At 37.7% G+C, this 17574-nt stretch overlaps 1 protein-coding gene and 1 long non-coding RNA gene across 3 annotated transcripts in view; one reads left to right on the top strand and one right to left on the bottom strand.

The window, feature by feature from the left end:
* Positions 1 to 1719, bottom strand: part of LOC144320577 (uncharacterized) — a 67501-nt gene extending 65782 nt beyond the window's left edge. For both annotated transcript variants that reach the window (XR_013386200.1, XR_013386199.1), the window contains exon 1: positions 964 to 1719. This is a non-coding gene — a long non-coding RNA (uncharacterized LOC144320577). The remainder of the gene's footprint in view (positions 1 to 963) is intronic.
* On the top strand, positions 1244 to 15938 carry TMX1 (thioredoxin related transmembrane protein 1). Its single transcript, XM_077909281.1, has 8 exons — positions 1244 to 1483; positions 4600 to 4715; positions 6242 to 6287; positions 8482 to 8610; positions 10526 to 10571; positions 10666 to 10767; positions 10879 to 10945; positions 14148 to 15938. The coding sequence occupies exons 1-8, from the start codon at positions 1332 to 1334 to the stop codon at positions 14324 to 14326; spliced, it is 837 nt and encodes a 278-aa protein (XP_077765407.1). The 5' UTR covers positions 1244 to 1331; the 3' UTR covers positions 14327 to 15938.
* The last annotated feature ends 1636 nt before the right edge of the window (positions 15939 to 17574 follow it).

Below are 17574 nucleotides of genomic sequence, written 5' to 3' on the forward strand. Positions count from 1 at the left end.
CGACGTCTAGAAATCACATAAAAACCAACCAAGAAGCAGCAGCTAGTGAGGAAGGAGAAAAACAATCGAGTGAGGCCCAACTGAAGGCCAGACAGTAAGGCAGCTTCTAGGAGGGTGTGGTGACTGCAGAATGCTGCAGTCAGTGGAGTAAGATGAATATGGAGAAGAAACAATTGGCTTTGTTAACATGCAGATCACTAGTGTCCTAGAAAGAGCCTTTCAGTGGAGGGGTGAGGAAGTCAGCCAACTGGGGTGAGTTGAGGAGAGATGTGAGGTGAGATGTAAGGGCTACAACTACTAACGTTGGACTAATACTTTCTAGAGGCAGTGCACGTTTTGATGTGCATTTGCATTTACAACGATTGAGAAAAAAAATTTCTAATATTTGTTATAAGCCTATGTGTTTTGTTCCCATTTTGAATTTCAGATCTCGCATCTCTGTCAACTACTACATTTAAAAAGAAATTGAGGGCAGCCCAGGTGGCTCAGCGGTTTAGCGCCGCCTTCAGCCCAGGGTGTGATCCTGGGGTCCTGGGATCAAGTCCCACATCAGGCTCCCTGCATGGAGCCTGCTTCTCCCTCTGCCTGTGTCTCTGCCTCTTCTCTCTGTTTCTCATGAATAAATAAAATCTTAAAAAAAAAAAAAAATCTTGAAAAAAAAAAAAAGAAATTGAAGGACAACATACATCCTAAAGTGCATACAGTGCACTAATCTCAACATGTACGGCTTGATGGTTTTTTATATGTGTACGCCCATGTAACCAACTGTTGAGACCAAGATAAAGAATGTAAAACGTATGCCCTAAGGTTCCCTTGTTGCACCTTTCCAGTCTGTATTCCCCGAGTAAACCAATATTCTCATTTACATAAACATTCATTAGCTTTACTACAAAAAAACTTCAAAAGAAGCAAGGGAAAACTCTAGAGGGCACTTAATTGGAAACTGCTTTAGAGTAAACTTACCAATTGGCTGGAGGAAGTACGACTACCAATTATTTGGCGCCAAAATGCTGGAGCGGTATTTAAGCCAGTCATCTCCGAAGCCCCGCCCCACTGCCTAGGCCACGCCCCCTGCCTGTGCCGCTCCTTTCCAAACGTACTGGGGGCTCGCCAGAGGGTGGGAAGAAAGCGCAACTCTGTCATGCGCACTAGGGACAGGCGTGCTTTACAAACCGACTCAGTCGGACTTGGCCTTGTCATGCGCATTGAGAGTTCCCAGGAGCGCGCGCGGTCAGGCGCATGAGCAGATTCGCCCGCGAGGGCGGAAGTGGAGAGCGGCTGCGCAGAGGTGGGGGCCGCCGCGCTTGCTGTGGGGTGGGCGCGCTGCAGGAATGATGCCCTTCGGGAGTCCCGCGGTTCCTGTGGCGGTGTTGCTGCTCTTGGTTTGGGGGGCTCCCTGGACCCACGGGCGGCGGAGCGACGTGCGCATCATCACGGACGAGAACTGGAAAGAGTTGCTGAAAGGAGAGTGGATGATAGAATTGTGAGTGTGGGGCGGTTGTCTCGGGTCCCCTTGGTGGGCCGGAAGGTCCGCGTCCTAGATCCACGTCTGGACACCAGACCTCACCTCCACCCACCACGCCCTGCGGGCCCTGGGCTCCCCAGTACTCCCCCTCGGAGCCGTGGAGCCGGCGCCCCTGGCTCTTCGGGATCCCTAAACTCGTATTCGGACGCGCCGCTGGCTTGGTCCCACCCCTTCTTGGTTTCTCACCGGGGAACGTTGAGTGTCCCCCGAAGGGTGTGTCCCGCGCGGTGCTGCGGCTCCGAGGCGGCGCTCCGCTGGGAATTCTCGCTCGGCTTCTCACGACTGGGCTGGAGGTGGTTGGTCTGACTAGCTCCCCTACAGCTGTCTATTTTAGCACGATCCTTCCACAAACTTCTCACTTAACTTTTCACCAGACTTTACAAAAGAGTGAATTGAGCAGAACCTCTCTTCTCCTTCTCATTATCCTTTAAAAGTCCATTTATAGTGTTGGAATTTGAGACTCTTTTTTTTTTTTGAGACTCTTTTTTTTAATCTTAAGTTTTATTTTATGGATTGAGTATATTCTTATTTGAGGTGCTGAGTAAATTCAAGTTGGATTGTTGTTAAATTTTCTTTTGCTTTGTTTTTTGTTGTTGTTGTTGTTGTTGTTGTCTGTTTGTTTCACTTTCTCCACATCTCAATTTTCCTTTGGATGTGTTTTGCAAAGAACTGAATACGGTGGGCTGTTACTCTCAGGCTCAAGTGTTATTTCATTAAAAAGTAAAATTAATGTATGAGTGTGATTGTAAACTCTTAAGACCACCCGTAAATGATGATTTACTGTACAGAGGAAATCACTTTTCTGTGGGGACTCTAATAGTGTCCCTTCTGCATCGATAGAAAATAAACTGCCTCCCTTTGCTTTAGTTGCTGATTGGTGGTGGTGGTGGTGGTGATGATAATGATAATGGTACCACTGTTGATAATAGTGGTGTTAGTGATGTTAATTAAAAAAACACTAATGAGTGTTAAGTGTACTAGACACTGCTACGCACATTGTATACATTATCCTGTTTAATGCTCTACAAATTCTATAAGGTATTATTTCCCGCATTTTACAAGTGAGAAATGCCTAAAGGCTTTAATTAATGTGGTCCAGTACTGTTATACTGGCTTCCTTTCTGTTTTCAGAGCCTAAGAGTAGGTATGCAATAATTGTTAGAATAGCCCCCTTCTTTAAAACAGTTCAGGTGAGTGATTTCCTGTATCCTTAGGTTGCCAGTTGATGGATGGAGGTAGATGTCCCTAAAGGAGACCGCAGAAGGCCAAATCAGTAACTCCTGAGTTATAAAATCAAAAAAGGCATAGAACGTTTATATGAAGGAAAAGTTAGGGGGAAGTGTTTATGTAGTATACATATAATCTGTAACTTAGTGAAATGGATTTTCAGGCACCTTTGAAGCTACAGGGCAGAGGAAATATAACCAAGGACAACATTTAGTTTTTATTGACATGAATGACTTATTTTAGATTGTGCCAATAAAATAGTTACAGTTTCATGAATATTAAAACAATAGTTATTATGAATTTATGTGCAAAATACAGACAAGTGGTACTTGAAGTTTTTTTTTTTTTTGAAGTTGTTTTTTAACTCATTTGCTTAAACTATAAATATAGTGGTCAAAAGTTTATTAGGGGATTTGAATTAGAACTCAGTGAAATTAGACTATATTATTGTACTTATTTTTTTCCTTTAGCTTACTGAATTTGGGGTTAAGATTTTAAAAAGCACCTAAGAAACAAGAGGAACTTGAAAAGGGGATAGATCCTTCTAGTCCTAATGATAGTCAGCTCATATTACAAGTCTGTTATCTGCATTACATCCATCTTGATCGGTTTTGTTACAGAGATATTTTCATTGAAATACAATCTCTTGTTAAGGGCTTTCCCTTTCATGTATGGTGCTAGTCTTGTTCCACAGTGCCAATTACTTTCAGGAATTTTATTTTCATAAAGTAATTTCAGATATAATGAAATGTAGAAACTACTCTTGTGTTCAACAAGTACAGGCTTTATTCTTGGTTACATTTAAAAAACTGATTTTTTATTCTTGGTTACATTTAAAAAAAAACTGATTTTTTTAAAACTCAAATTAAAAGATGATAAAATCCTGGGGGAAAATCAGGGCCTTGAAAGATGCTGAATGTCTGAGGAGTAATTAAAAAGCTAATAAACTTACCCATAGATTTGTAAACCTGAGGTCTTAGAAACTGGCTGACCAAGGGCTGGCAAAAGGAATTTTGTTTGGCTTGCCTACTGTTTGTATCTTAGTTAAGTTTTGAGGTAACATTTTTGTATAAATACAGATTTTCAGCTAATTTTAAATAAAAGCTAGACCTTGCTACCAAGCTGTAAATTGCTTCCTGGTGGTCTTGCTGGTGATTATTCTCCATTAAGTAGGGGCCTACATTTCCTTGTTCACCTCAGCCCTGGGGAGTTCCTATTTTTCTCATTTGTGACTCCTGTAGTGCAAATTATTAAAACTGGTGAGCTCCAAATTTGGTTTTGAGGTTTCCAATGGCCACATACTTATAGAGAAATTTACAGGTTTTGTTTTTTTTTTTGTTTGTTTGTTTGTAAATGATTTTATTTATTTATTGAGAGAGAGAGAGCACGCACACAAGTGGGGGAAGGGGCAGAGGAAGAAGTCGACTTCCTACTGCTGAGCAGGGAGCCTGACTGGAGGCTGGATCCCAGGACCCTGGGATCTTGACCTGAGCTGAAAGCAAAGCAAATGCTTAACCCAAGCACTGAGCCAGCCACCCAGGCATCCGAGAAATTCAAAGGTTTTTAAAGAGCTCTTTTGCATGTGAACTTAGAAACTTACTTTTGTGTCTTAAGAACTTATTTTTGTGTCTTAAGAACTTACTCTCACAATTACTTTTCTGTGATTAGTGTTATCAGTTAAGAGTTTTGATTTCCAGAATGTTTGACCCACAATTAAAACTTTTTTATCTTCACAAAATTAATCATTTTGCTGTATTGTTTTTAGTATGAAATATTCTTCACAAGAATTTTTTTCTCTGTGTGGTCATATGGTGCTTAACTTTTTTTTTTTAAACTATATTTCTTAGTTATGCTCCATGGTGTCCTGCTTGTCAGAATCTTCAACCAGAATGGGAAAGTTTTGCTGAATGGGGAGAAGATCTTGAGGTTAATGTTGCAAAAGTAGATGTCACAGAGCAGCCAGGTACTGTAAGTCCGTGGTTAGTCTTTGCAGATTGGGTTAATATGTTCATCCTGTTTGCCACATCACTTGGTTTTAACTCCTTTTCCTTAGATTTTGAAAACGTAACTGACTATGCTACTTAAGCTCAACTACCTCCCCGATGAGGGATCCTTGTGCAGTGGCTGCAGAAAGCAGATTGTATTGCTCTAAGGGACCTTGGAGACATTGCCTTCTTCCCATTCTTGCCCATATAAGAGCCTCTGATCTGATCTTTTTTTCCCTTCTTATCCCAGGCCCCAGACTAGTGGTAAGATGCCTTTGAGAAATCCTAGAATACTGTGGTTTAGGTGGACATTGGCCAAGCTGTCATTTGCATCCATACCAAGCTTCAGAATAAGGAGCATGTGGTTGAGGTTCTATATAGAGCCAAGGGCACATTTCCTGACAAGTGATCTGGATCTTTTAATTGGGTTTCAAATTTAATACCTTTTAATACAAAGATCTCATGGTTATGGGGTCAAATATACTCCTGACATGGCCCCCTGAACAAGTGGCACGCCCTACTCTTACAGATGGATGCTCTTTTTTTAGACCAGCTTTATCTTACCTGTTCTTGGTCACAATAAACTTGGGTTGTTGACTTTGTTCCCATCCCAGATGGTAATAATAGCTAATATTTATTGAGCACTTACCTGGTACAGATATTGTTCCAAGTGTTTTGCGTTTATCCTATACATATAGTTCTGTACAACCTTGTGAGATAGGTAATATCCCCATTTTACACATAAGAAAACTGAGGCATAGATTAAACTCTAGTTATATTACTGCCTAACATGGTTAATAATGTTAGCTGTTATTGCTCACCTTATGAAAGGTTCAAAATAGTTTCCATTTTTTAAATATTTTCCATTTTTAATAACACATTAGACTCTGCCTTTGTTTTTTGAATGTCAAATGCAATTTTATTTTATTTTATTATTTTTTTAAGATTTTATTTATTTATTCATGAGAGACAGAGAGAGAGAGAGAGAGAGAGGCAGAGACACAGGCAGAGGGAGAAGCAGGCTCCATGCAGGGAGCCTGATATGGGACTCGATCCCTGGACTCCAGGATCACACCCTGGGCCGAAGACAGGCGCTAAACCACTGAGCCACCCAGGGATTCCTCATTTGATTTAGACCTAAGATTACTGTTATATTGTGCTCTCCCATTACTCATTGCTAGTAGTCTTATAATTATACCACACAGTGGTATAATTGATCAAATGTTAATATATATATTCACAGATACCTTCGATATTTAAGCATTACGTACTTGTAATTGAGATACTGCGCAATAGTATTGATTTTTAAAGTTGCTTTAAGTACATAATTAGGATTTTTTTTATTGTTACAAAGCTCAACTATTTTTAGGTATGATTTCATATGCTTTCCCCATTAATATTTAAATAATTGAGAATCAACTTTTAGTAGCAAGTGATTGTTGGCTCATATAAAACCTGCTGTGTGTTCTTTCTTGTATTGATTCCTAATCTTTATAATTTTTAGGGCTGAGTGGACGATTTATCATAACTGCTCTTCCTACTATTTATCAGTAAGTATTTGAAGATTCTGTAGTTACGGAGAAGGATTCGACATAGCATAATCAGAATAGTAGGCCTCTGGCCTGGATTAAACAGCATTATATTCAGTAAGGCTTATTTTGCCCTTAGTGCTGTCCAAGGTGTCTCTAGATAGATGGATGATGTATGAGACAGTCCCTGGTCTCAGAGCTTTGTAATTATTTTGGAGGATTATGTTCATATGACATGATGTGATACCAAATAGTATAGTAAATGATGATGAGCCCAGAGTTGTGTTTAAGTCCTGTAGAAAGTCTGGTAACAGAAAAATCACTGGGCTAGGGTGGTTCCTGGTTCATCACAGGGATGTAGATGCAACCCTGAATTTTCCAAAGAGTGCAGAAATAAGCATTCTACCCTTTGGATAATCTCATGAACAGTCATAAATAGTCTCATGAATCTGATATGTTCAAAAATTAGCTATGAAAGGGCTATAGCTCAATCTTCAGACAGTAGTAAGTGAAACGGTTGAGTGCTAAGTAAGAATGAACAAGATTATGTAGTCTTCAGTATCATGTCTTTTAGTTTGAATTTCTCTTCTAAACTGGGGATCAGAAATCTCAAGTCTATACAGGCCCACCTCATTTTATTGTGCTTCACAGATCCTGCGATTTTTACAGATTGCAGGTTTGTGGCAGCCTTGTGTCAAGCTAATCTGTACCATTTTTCCAATAGCATTTGCTCACTTTGGGTCTCTGTCACATTTTGGTAATTCTTGCAATATTTCAGATTTTTTCATTACTCTATTTCTTATGGGTGGTCTGTAATAAGTGATTACAACTTACTGAAAGCTCAGTTAATGGGTTACATTTTTTAGCAATAAAGTATTTTTTAAGGAAGGTATACTTAGTAGACCACAGTACAGTAAATATTTATATGTGTTTGGAAACCACAAAGTTTTGTGACTTGCTTTGTTGTGATTTACTGGGGTGGTTGGGGTGGTACTGTGATATCTCTGAGGTATGCCTGACCTGCCCTATAAGGTAAAGTTCATCTAGCTGGTGAGTTGAATGCCAGGAGGTACTTCTCTTCTCATATAAAGTCATGAAAGCAAGTTGACAGTTTTTTGTGTGTATCTCGCTTTTCTTTGTCAACTTTTTTTTTTCATGTTTATGTCTGTTTCCCTATACCTTTGTATTCTTCCCTACTCCCTTTGTGCCTGTTCATACACATGTTCTATGTCTCTGTAAGTACTACTGTCCATTTTCACTCAATTCTTTTCTCCACATGCCCCTTAACTGGTTCAAATCACTGTCTTTGATTTTCCTTCTCACTTCTTAACATCCCCTGAACTTATCTGGAATTTCCTGTCTTTTTTTTTAAGTCACATTGTTTGTCATGCCCATTCTTTCACCTGTTGAACTTCTACCTATTCCTCAAAAACAGCTCAAATGCCATTGACGTTACAAAACTGTATTTTTTGAGAGGGGGCCTCCTTGTGGTCTTTGGCTCTGGATGGCTAAAGGATCCTCTAACCCTACTATAGGTAGGGAATTTTCGAAGGTTTTTGCACTTAAGCAATAAAAATAAAAGTATTATATAGGGTTGGACTGGCAGTATTATTTAGGGTAGCTTGAAAATAGTAAAGATGTGGGACCAGGGAGAACATTTTTGAACCTATGAGAACTTCATACATTGGGAATGGGAAGGGGGAGGTGGCTGTCAGGAAGAATGCAAAGCAGACAGTAAAATAAGAGGAAAGGAAACACGAACAGATCCCTCCAGGACTTCATAGTAGCACAGTTAAAATGATGTGATTAGGGCTGAAAATACCAGAAAAATGCCTTAAATTTTTAACCTATATAGCTTAAAAGTGGCTAATAATAAGTGCCAGACACTATTCTCACAACTTTTCATGCAGTCATCCTTTTAATATGTGCGTTACACATTTATTGAGCTATAATTGACATATAACTACTGTGTTTCATAGTTTTATTATTTGGAAAGGTAATAATAGTCTTAAGGCTTATGATTGTTTATAACCCCATTGTTTAAATTTGGAGCTAAGATGTTATGAGTAGGCAGTTAGTATGATTTGTTACTTATGCATTACTAATGATTCTGAATATAAGGATTGATTATAAAATGATGTTAAAGAAATAGTAAAAACAAACACAAACTTTACCTACTTGGTTCTGTTTAATATGTAATTCTGATCCTCTTTAGTTGTAAAGATGGTGAATTTAGGCGCTATCAAGGCCCAAGGACTAAGAAGGACTTCATAAACTTCATAAGTGAGAAAGAGTGGAAAAGTATTGAACCGGTTTCATCATGGTTTGGTCCAGGTTCTGTTCTGTAAGTATGAAGGATTTTTCTATTATTTATTTCAGAATCAGTTGGACCAGATAATTACATTTTGTGGAAATAAAGCATTCATACTGAGTTTTAATTCTTGGACCCTTAACAGTACATTCATATTTACTGTGATATTTTTAGTTTGGCTTTTTCTTTTAAGTCCGATACTTTGATCCTTGTTAAGCTAGAAGGAGGCATTCACTAGAATTGAAAGCCTTTTCAGGAATATTTTATCTTTGTAGATCATGGTTATTTGTATCATCAAAAACTAATCAGTCTTCCTGAACAGTATAATGGATAAAGTTATCATTTGAACTTATTCTTTGAATGAGAAGCCTCAGACATGTATCTCCTCTTGCCGTCTTTAGATTTCAGTTCTTCATGTGATTGAATTATTCTACCCATCTGATAATTTTTTGGTTGAATAGTATAGATGAACAATGATCTTAATGGCATGAATAACCACTCGGCTTTATGTATAGCTAGGCAATGGAGTAGTAATACCTGGAGATAGCTAGCATATTTCCTCTTAGCTGTTGGTGTATAAGGCCTCACACATCATTTGAGAGACATCCAGAAATACTGAGTTTTGCTGAGGTCCCCATGGAGTCATCCTGGTGTGGCCAATCTGTTTCTTCCTGTCCTCTTACCACACTTGCTCTTGAAGGATGGGGGGGTTGTTACACCAATGGTATAAGAGATAAAAATGCTCTGGATTCTGGGAGTGGACAAAAGATCAACCCTAGGCAGTATTTTAAAGTAGAATTTTGTCTTTACCACCTTTTCCTGACACCTTTCCTGTGATAATCTCTGAATTCACTTGTCCTGTAGCTCTCAGAATTCCCCCTACTGAACCATCATGCCAACCCAATTAAGGCACCTGATATTCCTGATAGAGCCTAATTAGTGCTAACTACAGTGAGGCTACAACAGTGCTTTATGTTTCAGTTCCTTGTTCCTGTTCCCATTTTGCAGTTCAAACAGGAGAAGCAATGTGGTTGAATCACCTTTCTGGGTTGAACTGAAAATGCAACTGATTTTTGTTAATTTGAAATCTTGTAAATGACTCTTCCCCTCTCCAGTAGCTTGTAAGTCTCTGTTGAATTGAGCAGTCCATGCCTTTTTTACTGGTGGACTGAAAGAGGCACTTCCTGTGTCATTAGATTCACCTACCCAATGATTGGCAGTGGGTAAGACCATCCTGCATCCAGGAACTCTGGCTTAGGTGTGAATTAGTTCATGTGTTAGTGGCAACACTTTTCCGCTGGGGGAAAACAGGGTTTCTGGGTACAAACCCTTCTTAGTTTTGGAGCATGCCTTTTTCTAACTTCCCATCTAAGCTACTTGGGTTTATGTGAAAATAATTATTATTTTTATTTATATTATTACTTAGCATTTATTTCCTATCTAGTTTCTTTTTTTTTAAGATTATTTATTTATTTATTGATAGACACACACACACACACACACACACACACACACACACAGACACAGAGGCAGAGACACAGGCAGAGGGAGAAGCAGGCTCCATGCAGAGAGCCCGATGTGGGACTAGATCCAGGGCCTCCAGAATCACGCCCCAGAAGGTGGCGCTAAACCGCTGCGCCACCGGGGCTGCCCTCCTATGTAGTTTCTTTGTATATCATTAAATGATATCAAACTAATGCTATTGTAAGATTTATTTTTAATACAAAAGGGGGATAATTCTTAGGTGGGCAGGATCAGTTCAACAAGTGCTCCCAGTTCTCCCTTCAGGCTCCCTTCTCTGCTCATGCTTTGGAGGATTAACACCAGCAATAAAATCTGTCATGATGGGGAAATTTTGACTGAAAGGTAGAAGGTATAGATATGCACATATTGTACTTCTAAGCTGTGTGTCTTACTCAGTTTCTGATTCCCCTCTCCTTTCTTTCAGGATGAGTAGTATGTCTGCACTCTTTCAGCTGTCTATGTGGATCCGGGTATGGGCTAAAGTTTTATTTCTATTTTAAACATTTTTGACACTTTTATTCTAAACAACTAGGTTTTTAGTTTATTTTTTTCTTTTTGTTTTAGACTTGCCATAACTATTTTATTGAAGACCTGGGGTTACCAGTTTGGGGATCATATACAGTTTTTGCTTTAGCAACTCTGCTTTCAGGACTATTACTAGGACTTGTAAGTATTTCATTTTCAGAGTACTAGGGAAAAAAAATTAAATCTGATAATTTAATGTAGTTACACTAGCTCTGTTATATACATTTGAATTTCTTGTATTTATTTTTGCAGTGTATGATATTTGTGGCAGATTGCCTTTTTCCTTCAAAAAGGCGCAGACCTCAGCCATACCCTTCCAGTAAGTATATTTTTAAATGTTTATTTGCTATAATTCTGTTCATTTCTGTGAACATAATCACACACATACCAGATTGCCCTTCCAGCTTAGCATTCTAAATATGAATGGTAGATTATTTTGGAAGGAACTGGGAGACACTTACTCTGTGTAAGAATGACAGCCTGGTGGGTTTTGGAACATAGTTATTTTCTTGGCTTTTATAATGTGGATAATTTTAACAGTGCATATAACTTGTAGATATTTAATGACATTGGTCTGTTGTCATTTTATTTGAAAATTCCATGATATTCATGGATCCATTTGAGTATACTTGAATGAGAAAAGGTTGAATATATTCTACTCTTGAAGTCATTCATTATTATAGTGACCACATTTAAAATTTTTCTTTGTATGCTAGCCAAGTTAAGTTTTTATGGTAGGCTTTTGGAAAAATAGCTGATTTAGGATTAGCATTGACACTGTACTACAAGATGAATTTATATAATTAGAAGTATTCACTGATGTCTGTCTTCATATAATTACTTCTCAAACATGCATTTTAATCTTGAGAATTATACTGATTTGGAAGCACTCCTGTTTGCTGTTTATAAAGAACTTTCATTTTGTGCCATCCCATTCAATTTTCAGCAACTCTCTAGATTTCATAAGTGATACCCTCTCCATTTTGTGGTTGAGGAACGTAAGGCTCAGAGAGGTGAACTATTTTCCCAGGGTCACACAGAAGTGACAGAGTAGAGAGTAGAGCCTAAATTAGACTGTTGGCATGACATTTTCATCGTGCTGCCTTTCATGACTTAGGATATTTTGAGATCAGAACTCTTCAGTTGAAATCAGTGGAGATTGCTGATAATTGACAGATTATCTTTTCATTTCTTAGATCATTACATCAGTAATGAAAAGGACATATACAGGGAAAGGAATCATTTTAAACAAGAGCCACTGACCTGTAAGAAAGAAATGCAAGCACAGATTACTTAAAAGACCATTTAAAAGTTGAATAAAAAAATGATAAAAGTTGGTGAATGTACATGTAATGTTTATACCACTTAAAAACCCTTAAAGCTAACAACAGTTTGTCTCTTAAGTAATCTGTGGCACAACTGATAGATATTAACCCATACTTTAATGTGATACTGCGCCTTCTATAGCCGGCCACATGATTTGAGTTGTTTTCCAGTATGTGTGTTTAACTTAGATTTTGAGTTGCTAGGTAAGACCTACCTCAGTCTAACTTTAAGCAAAATGGAAGTTTATTGCTTCAGATAGCAAAGAAGTCTTGAGGGCAGAGATGGTTGGATTCTAGGGCTCAAATGTTAAGATGTGTTTCTGAATTGCTTAGTTTTCTATGCCTTAGTTTGCTTCATTTTTGGCTCTTTCCAGTCCTTAGCATAAGATGATTAAGAGAGCCGTAGTTCACAATCCAGAGTAAGAAGGAGATACATTTTTTTCTTACACCCACCTATCTTTTTTGAAAAATTTCCGTGTACTCCACTAATATAGAGAGAGTTCACTTGTTTGGAACAGTCACTCTGAACCAGGGTTTCTCAGCCTGAACACTTCTCACCTTTTGGACTGGATAATTTTTAATTGTGACAGACTGTCTTTTGTATGTTGTTGAATGTTTGGTAGCATCCCACTGGTTGGCAGTAGCACTGCTCCTTAGTTGTGACAACCAAAGATATCTCCAGACATTGCTAAGTGTTCTTTTGGCCAGGAGGTGGGGAATAGGGGATGGGGGCAGAGTACAGCAAAATCACCCCTGGTGGAGAACTGCTGTTGCATACTGTAGTGCTCACCACTGCTACATGGGATGTGGCACAGAGAAGGGGCTCTTAACCCAACAGAAGGAGGGATGCCAGACCAAATAACATTGTCCACCATGTGGTAATTTCTTCCAGTGTTTTCTTGTGCCTTAACACCCTTGCAACTCCCTACTCTCTTCTGGATCACCTAAGATTAGGGGCAGGCTAGGATCACTGAACAGACTGAAGCTCATTGACCCAATTCTGTGTTCTGTATCTCAGTAACATGGTGTGTTCTAAGTTGAAGTTAACTATCAATGGGTCTTTTTAAAAGAATGGAAAGGGTATATATGTGATATGTGTGAACATAGAAAATTCATTGAGCTGGGCAGCCTGGGTGGCCCAGCGGTTGAGTGCTATCTTCAGCCCAGGGCATGATCCTGGAGACCTGGAATCGAGTCCCATGTCGGGCTCCCTGCATGGAGCCTGCTTCTCCCTCTGCCTGTGTCTCTGCCTCTCTTTCTCTCTGTCTCTCTCATGAATAAATAAATAAAATCTTTAAAAAAAATTCATTGAGCTGGATACTTAGGATTTGTATATTATATTATTTGTAATTTGTATCTTAATAAAATTATATATGTAAGGAAGAACATTTGTGAAACTCCTTGAAAAAACTTGGGTAGGAATATAACCTTTAATTGTAAATGTCTGATTCCTGTTCACCTGGGAACCGAAATGAAGGTAGTGGTGATTTATTTCAGTGTACTTGTTAACTGGAAGAGTGATTGATTGATTGATTTAAAAATTTTATTTATTCATGAGTGAGAGACAGAGAGAGGGAGGGGAGTAGAGGCAAAGGGAGAAGCAGGTTCCCTGCGGAGCAGGGAGTCTGATATGGGACTCAGTCCCAGGACCGTGGGATCATGACCGGAGCCAAAGGCAGACACTTAGCCACTTAGCCACCCAGGCACCCAGCTAGAAGATGTAATAGCAAATTAAGATAGCTCTGTTTAATGCAGTGTATTTTCTTACGGCATCCACAATCACAGCATTAATTTTAGCTTATTAATGTCAGTTCAGTTTATAAACAGGCAGGTAATTATAATGAATTTGGTAAGGTGGATTTTTCAAACCAATTTTTATTTTTATGGTGTCGTTTATTCCTAAAGATATCCCTTTTGGAAATCTAAATTTAGGATTGATAAAGTGGCAAAGCAATTTATGGGCATATGAATTGTCTCTTGATTTTACTCTAGTGCAAGTCTAGTACATCAAGGAAAACCTATTTCTGGTCTTGATTTTTATTATTATTATTTTTTAATGCCCGCTGTGGATGTTATTTTCTGTTGTCATATAATGCTATTACATATTCCGTATGCTGTACTTTTCATCTCAGTGACTTATTTATTTTATAACTGGAAGTTTATACTTCCTAATTCCATCTGGTCTTTATCTTTAAGAAAAATTATTACCAGAGTCTTCTCAACCTTTGCAAAAAGTGGAGGAGGAACAAGAGGCTGATGAAGAAGATGTTTCAGAAGAGGAAGCTGGAAGTAAAGAAGGAACAAACAAAGACTTTCCACAGAATGCCATAAGACAACGTTCTGTGGGTACTTCATTGGCCACAGATAAATCCTAGTTAATTTTTCTAAATGTTGTAATATTATTTTGGCAAAAACAGAAGATCTATCATTTCTTTGTGGTTTGAAGTGAACTGTGACTTGTTTGTACATTGCAAGGTTCAGTCTAGATTGTCATTAGATTGAACAGACTACCTTCAGAAAATAAAAGTAGCACTTGAACAGAGTACCTTCAGAAAATGAAAGTAATACTACGTAAAAAATTTTGAAATAGGATTTAAGAACAGCAGTATGGTGGTTTAAACAATTCTTTAATTTTTGAAAAATCTGGTGCCAAGCAATAAGATTTGAGTATGTTAATAATGTTTCAAGTTTTCTGAGTTGATCAATTACATTTCCCAAATATTGCATTATTGAGATACTTAAGAGGATTACTTTGGAGAAGAAGATTTCTCATTTGATATGATTTTTCTCAGTTTCACTGTGTGAAAAAAGAACATTTTCCCATAAATGGGAACTTTGCCCATTGTCTGAAGAAATGTGTATTTCAGTGACAACTCTGGTCATTTTAGAGATATAGTCCAAAATTTCTTCCTATTTTTAGATTATGCAACTAATAAAAACTACTTTGCTTTAGTTTTCTACATGTGATAATACAGGATATGCTACTGATTTAGGAAGTTTTTATATAAGTCCATGGTGTTGTCTTGATTCCTATAAAGGTTGTTGCCTTTATTGTCCCCTTCTGTTCAGTGTATGATTTGTATTTTTTTTACCATGGGTTACATTTTTCATTTTCCAAATTGGATAATTTTCTGGAAATGTTTTTCATTCTTTAATAAATGGTTCTTTTTTTGTTGTTTCAAACTGAAGTTTACTGCAGGATTCTTAAAATTGAAGAGCTATCTACTAATAATTTAAAATTTTGGCCATTCATTTCAGGTTTTATAACATTCTACTGAACCTCTACTTGAATTTTCTTTTTAATATGAAAGTGAACATTCCTGATTTTTATTTGGTGTTGAGGAAAAGCTTTGATATTTTACATTTTGAAAATTCATAGAAACTTAATTTGATATAAAATAAAGTTAACATTCTACTCAGGAAAAAGTATCTCAGTGTATATTTTCAATGCACATTTGTCCTCACACAGAAAGTTCTTAATTGATTTTACAAAGGCTGTACATGTTTGATGTTTAAAAATCATAGCATTCTTAAGTTTATGAACACACAAAATCCATATTCTGCTGTACTTTTTATTGTGTAGTATTTCACAGGTGAGCATCAGCAGGATGGGACATTTAATATGTTTTTACTCCTCAGACAGCTACAGCACAGAGTTTTCACCTTTCAGCAAAAGCAGTGAGGTGTGATGAGTGGAAATAAGAACTGTATTACCTACAAAACGGGGAAAAACCATAACTCAGAATGAGTCATTTGTCCATTATGTAATAGAAAAGTTCTGTGATGCCCCCTTTTGTCTAGATTCTGCTGCTATGTGACTCCATTAGACTTACACAGTATCATAATGTACAACAGTTTTTCTGAAAGATCTTGCCTTTAGAATATTAAACAGTCTATCATTGAAGAGTTTTGGATGTATAATAATTTTGTGATGCTTTAGAAAAATAGTCTAAGCACAAAATAAACTTTTCTAAGCACTTCACTAAAGCTGGAGACAAGTGTGATTTCTGGTTGCATATTTAGAAAAGCCTAATTATTTTGTATTTAACGATGTTCAGATGAATAGTTGTGTCACTGTGTGTTCTTGATCTGTACAGTCAAAAAGCTAGAGTCATACACCTCTTTTTCTGTTACTTGAGATGATAGAGGAAAATAGTGCTCCTTAATCAGGCATTCTGTTTTCTAGTGTTCTCATATACACAGCATAGATTTTAAGTTTTTAAATGATTAGAAAATACTATGTATGTAGAATATTTAAAAGTAAAAAATTAAAAATTTTAAAAAGTAAAGTAAAATTTTAAAGTAGCCTAAGTAGAGCCATGATATTTTAGAAAACATCTTGCATTTCATCACGACTCTTGCATCTCTCCAGTGACTCTTCAGTTACTCTAGACATCTGAATAATCAATTTTCTGTCACACTAGCGGTGTACAGAAGCTATGCAGTATCATTTTACCTTTAACAGAACCCTTTTGTTTTCATTATAGGAAAGATTAAGGTGCAGTATCAGCATCCTGGAGAACTCTGCTCCCTCCTGGAGAACTCTGCTCCTTCCCCCCCTCCCCAATAATTATTCAGGGATACCATGGAAGTGTAAAATCTTTCCACTCCAATGGAAAATGCAGTTCTACTACATATTATCTAGATACTTAGCAAGAATGACAAAAGTTTTAATGAAGAGTCCTATGTATATAATCGTGGCTTCCATTCACAAGGGTTCTTTTTTCTCCACATTCTCACCAACATTTGTTATCTCTTGTCTCATTAAGTATAGCCATTCTGATGGGTAAAGTGATACCTCGTGGTTTTGATTTGCATTTCCCTGAGGATAAGTGATGTTGAGTATTTCATGTCTGTTGGCCATCTGGATGCTGTATTTGGAAAATTGTTTAGTTAGGTCCTCGGCCCATTTTAATCAGATTATTTGGGTGTTTGTGGTGTCTACTTGTATAAATTCTTTATATATTTTGGATATTAGCCTGTTACTGGATAAATCATTTGCAGATAAATTCTCCCATTCAGTAGATTGCTTTTTGATTTTGTCAATCGTTTCCTTCGCTGTGCAAAAGCTTTTTATTTTGATGGAGTCCCTATAGTTTATTTTTGCTTTTGTTTTTCCCTTGTCTGAGGAGACATACCTAAAAAATACTTCTAAGGCCGGTGTCAGAGAAATTACTGCCTGAGTTTTCTTCTAGAAGTTTTATGTTTTCAGGTCTCACATTTAGGTCTTTAATCCATTTTGAATTTATTCTTCTGTATGGTGTGAGAAAGTGGTCCAGCTTCATTTTTGAATGGTGCTTTTGAAAACAAGTTTCTGTCAAGTCACTTGTGTTCTTATTCAGCCCAGTGCATCAAAGGCATAACTCTGGATGTAATTACATTATAAGATTAACATTAAGCATTTTGACTTATTTTAGAGTTACCAAGGATATTCTGATCTATCACGATAGTTTAAGTTAGAAGTCTTTCAATAAATTTTTTCCAGTTTTAGGGATCCCTGGGTGGCGCAGCGGTTTGGCGCCTGCCTTTGGCCCAGGGCGCGATCCTGGAGACCCGGGATCGAATCCCACATCGGGCTCCCGGTGCATGGAGCCTGCTTCTCCCTCTGCCTGTGTCTCTGCCT

The sequence above is a fragment of the Canis aureus genome, chromosome 9 (assembly GCF_053574225.1).
Source record: "Canis aureus isolate CA01 chromosome 9, VMU_Caureus_v.1.0, whole genome shotgun sequence".
Classification (NCBI taxonomy): domain Eukaryota; kingdom Metazoa; phylum Chordata; class Mammalia; order Carnivora; family Canidae; genus Canis; species Canis aureus.

Excerpts from the sequence above, each read along its gene's own strand:
- TMX1 (XM_077909281.1), top strand. The coding sequence starts at position 1,332 with ATGATGCCCTTCGGGAGTCCCGCGGTTCCTGTGGCGGTGTTGCTGCTC. Across the intron at positions 4,716-6,241 it reads AGATGTCACAGAGCAGCCAG|GGCTGAGTGGACGATTTATC; the intron begins GTACTGTAAGTC and ends TATAATTTTTAG. Across the intron at positions 10,572-10,665 it reads AGCTGTCTATGTGGATCCGG|ACTTGCCATAACTATTTTAT; the intron begins GTATGGGCTAAA and ends TTTTTGTTTTAG.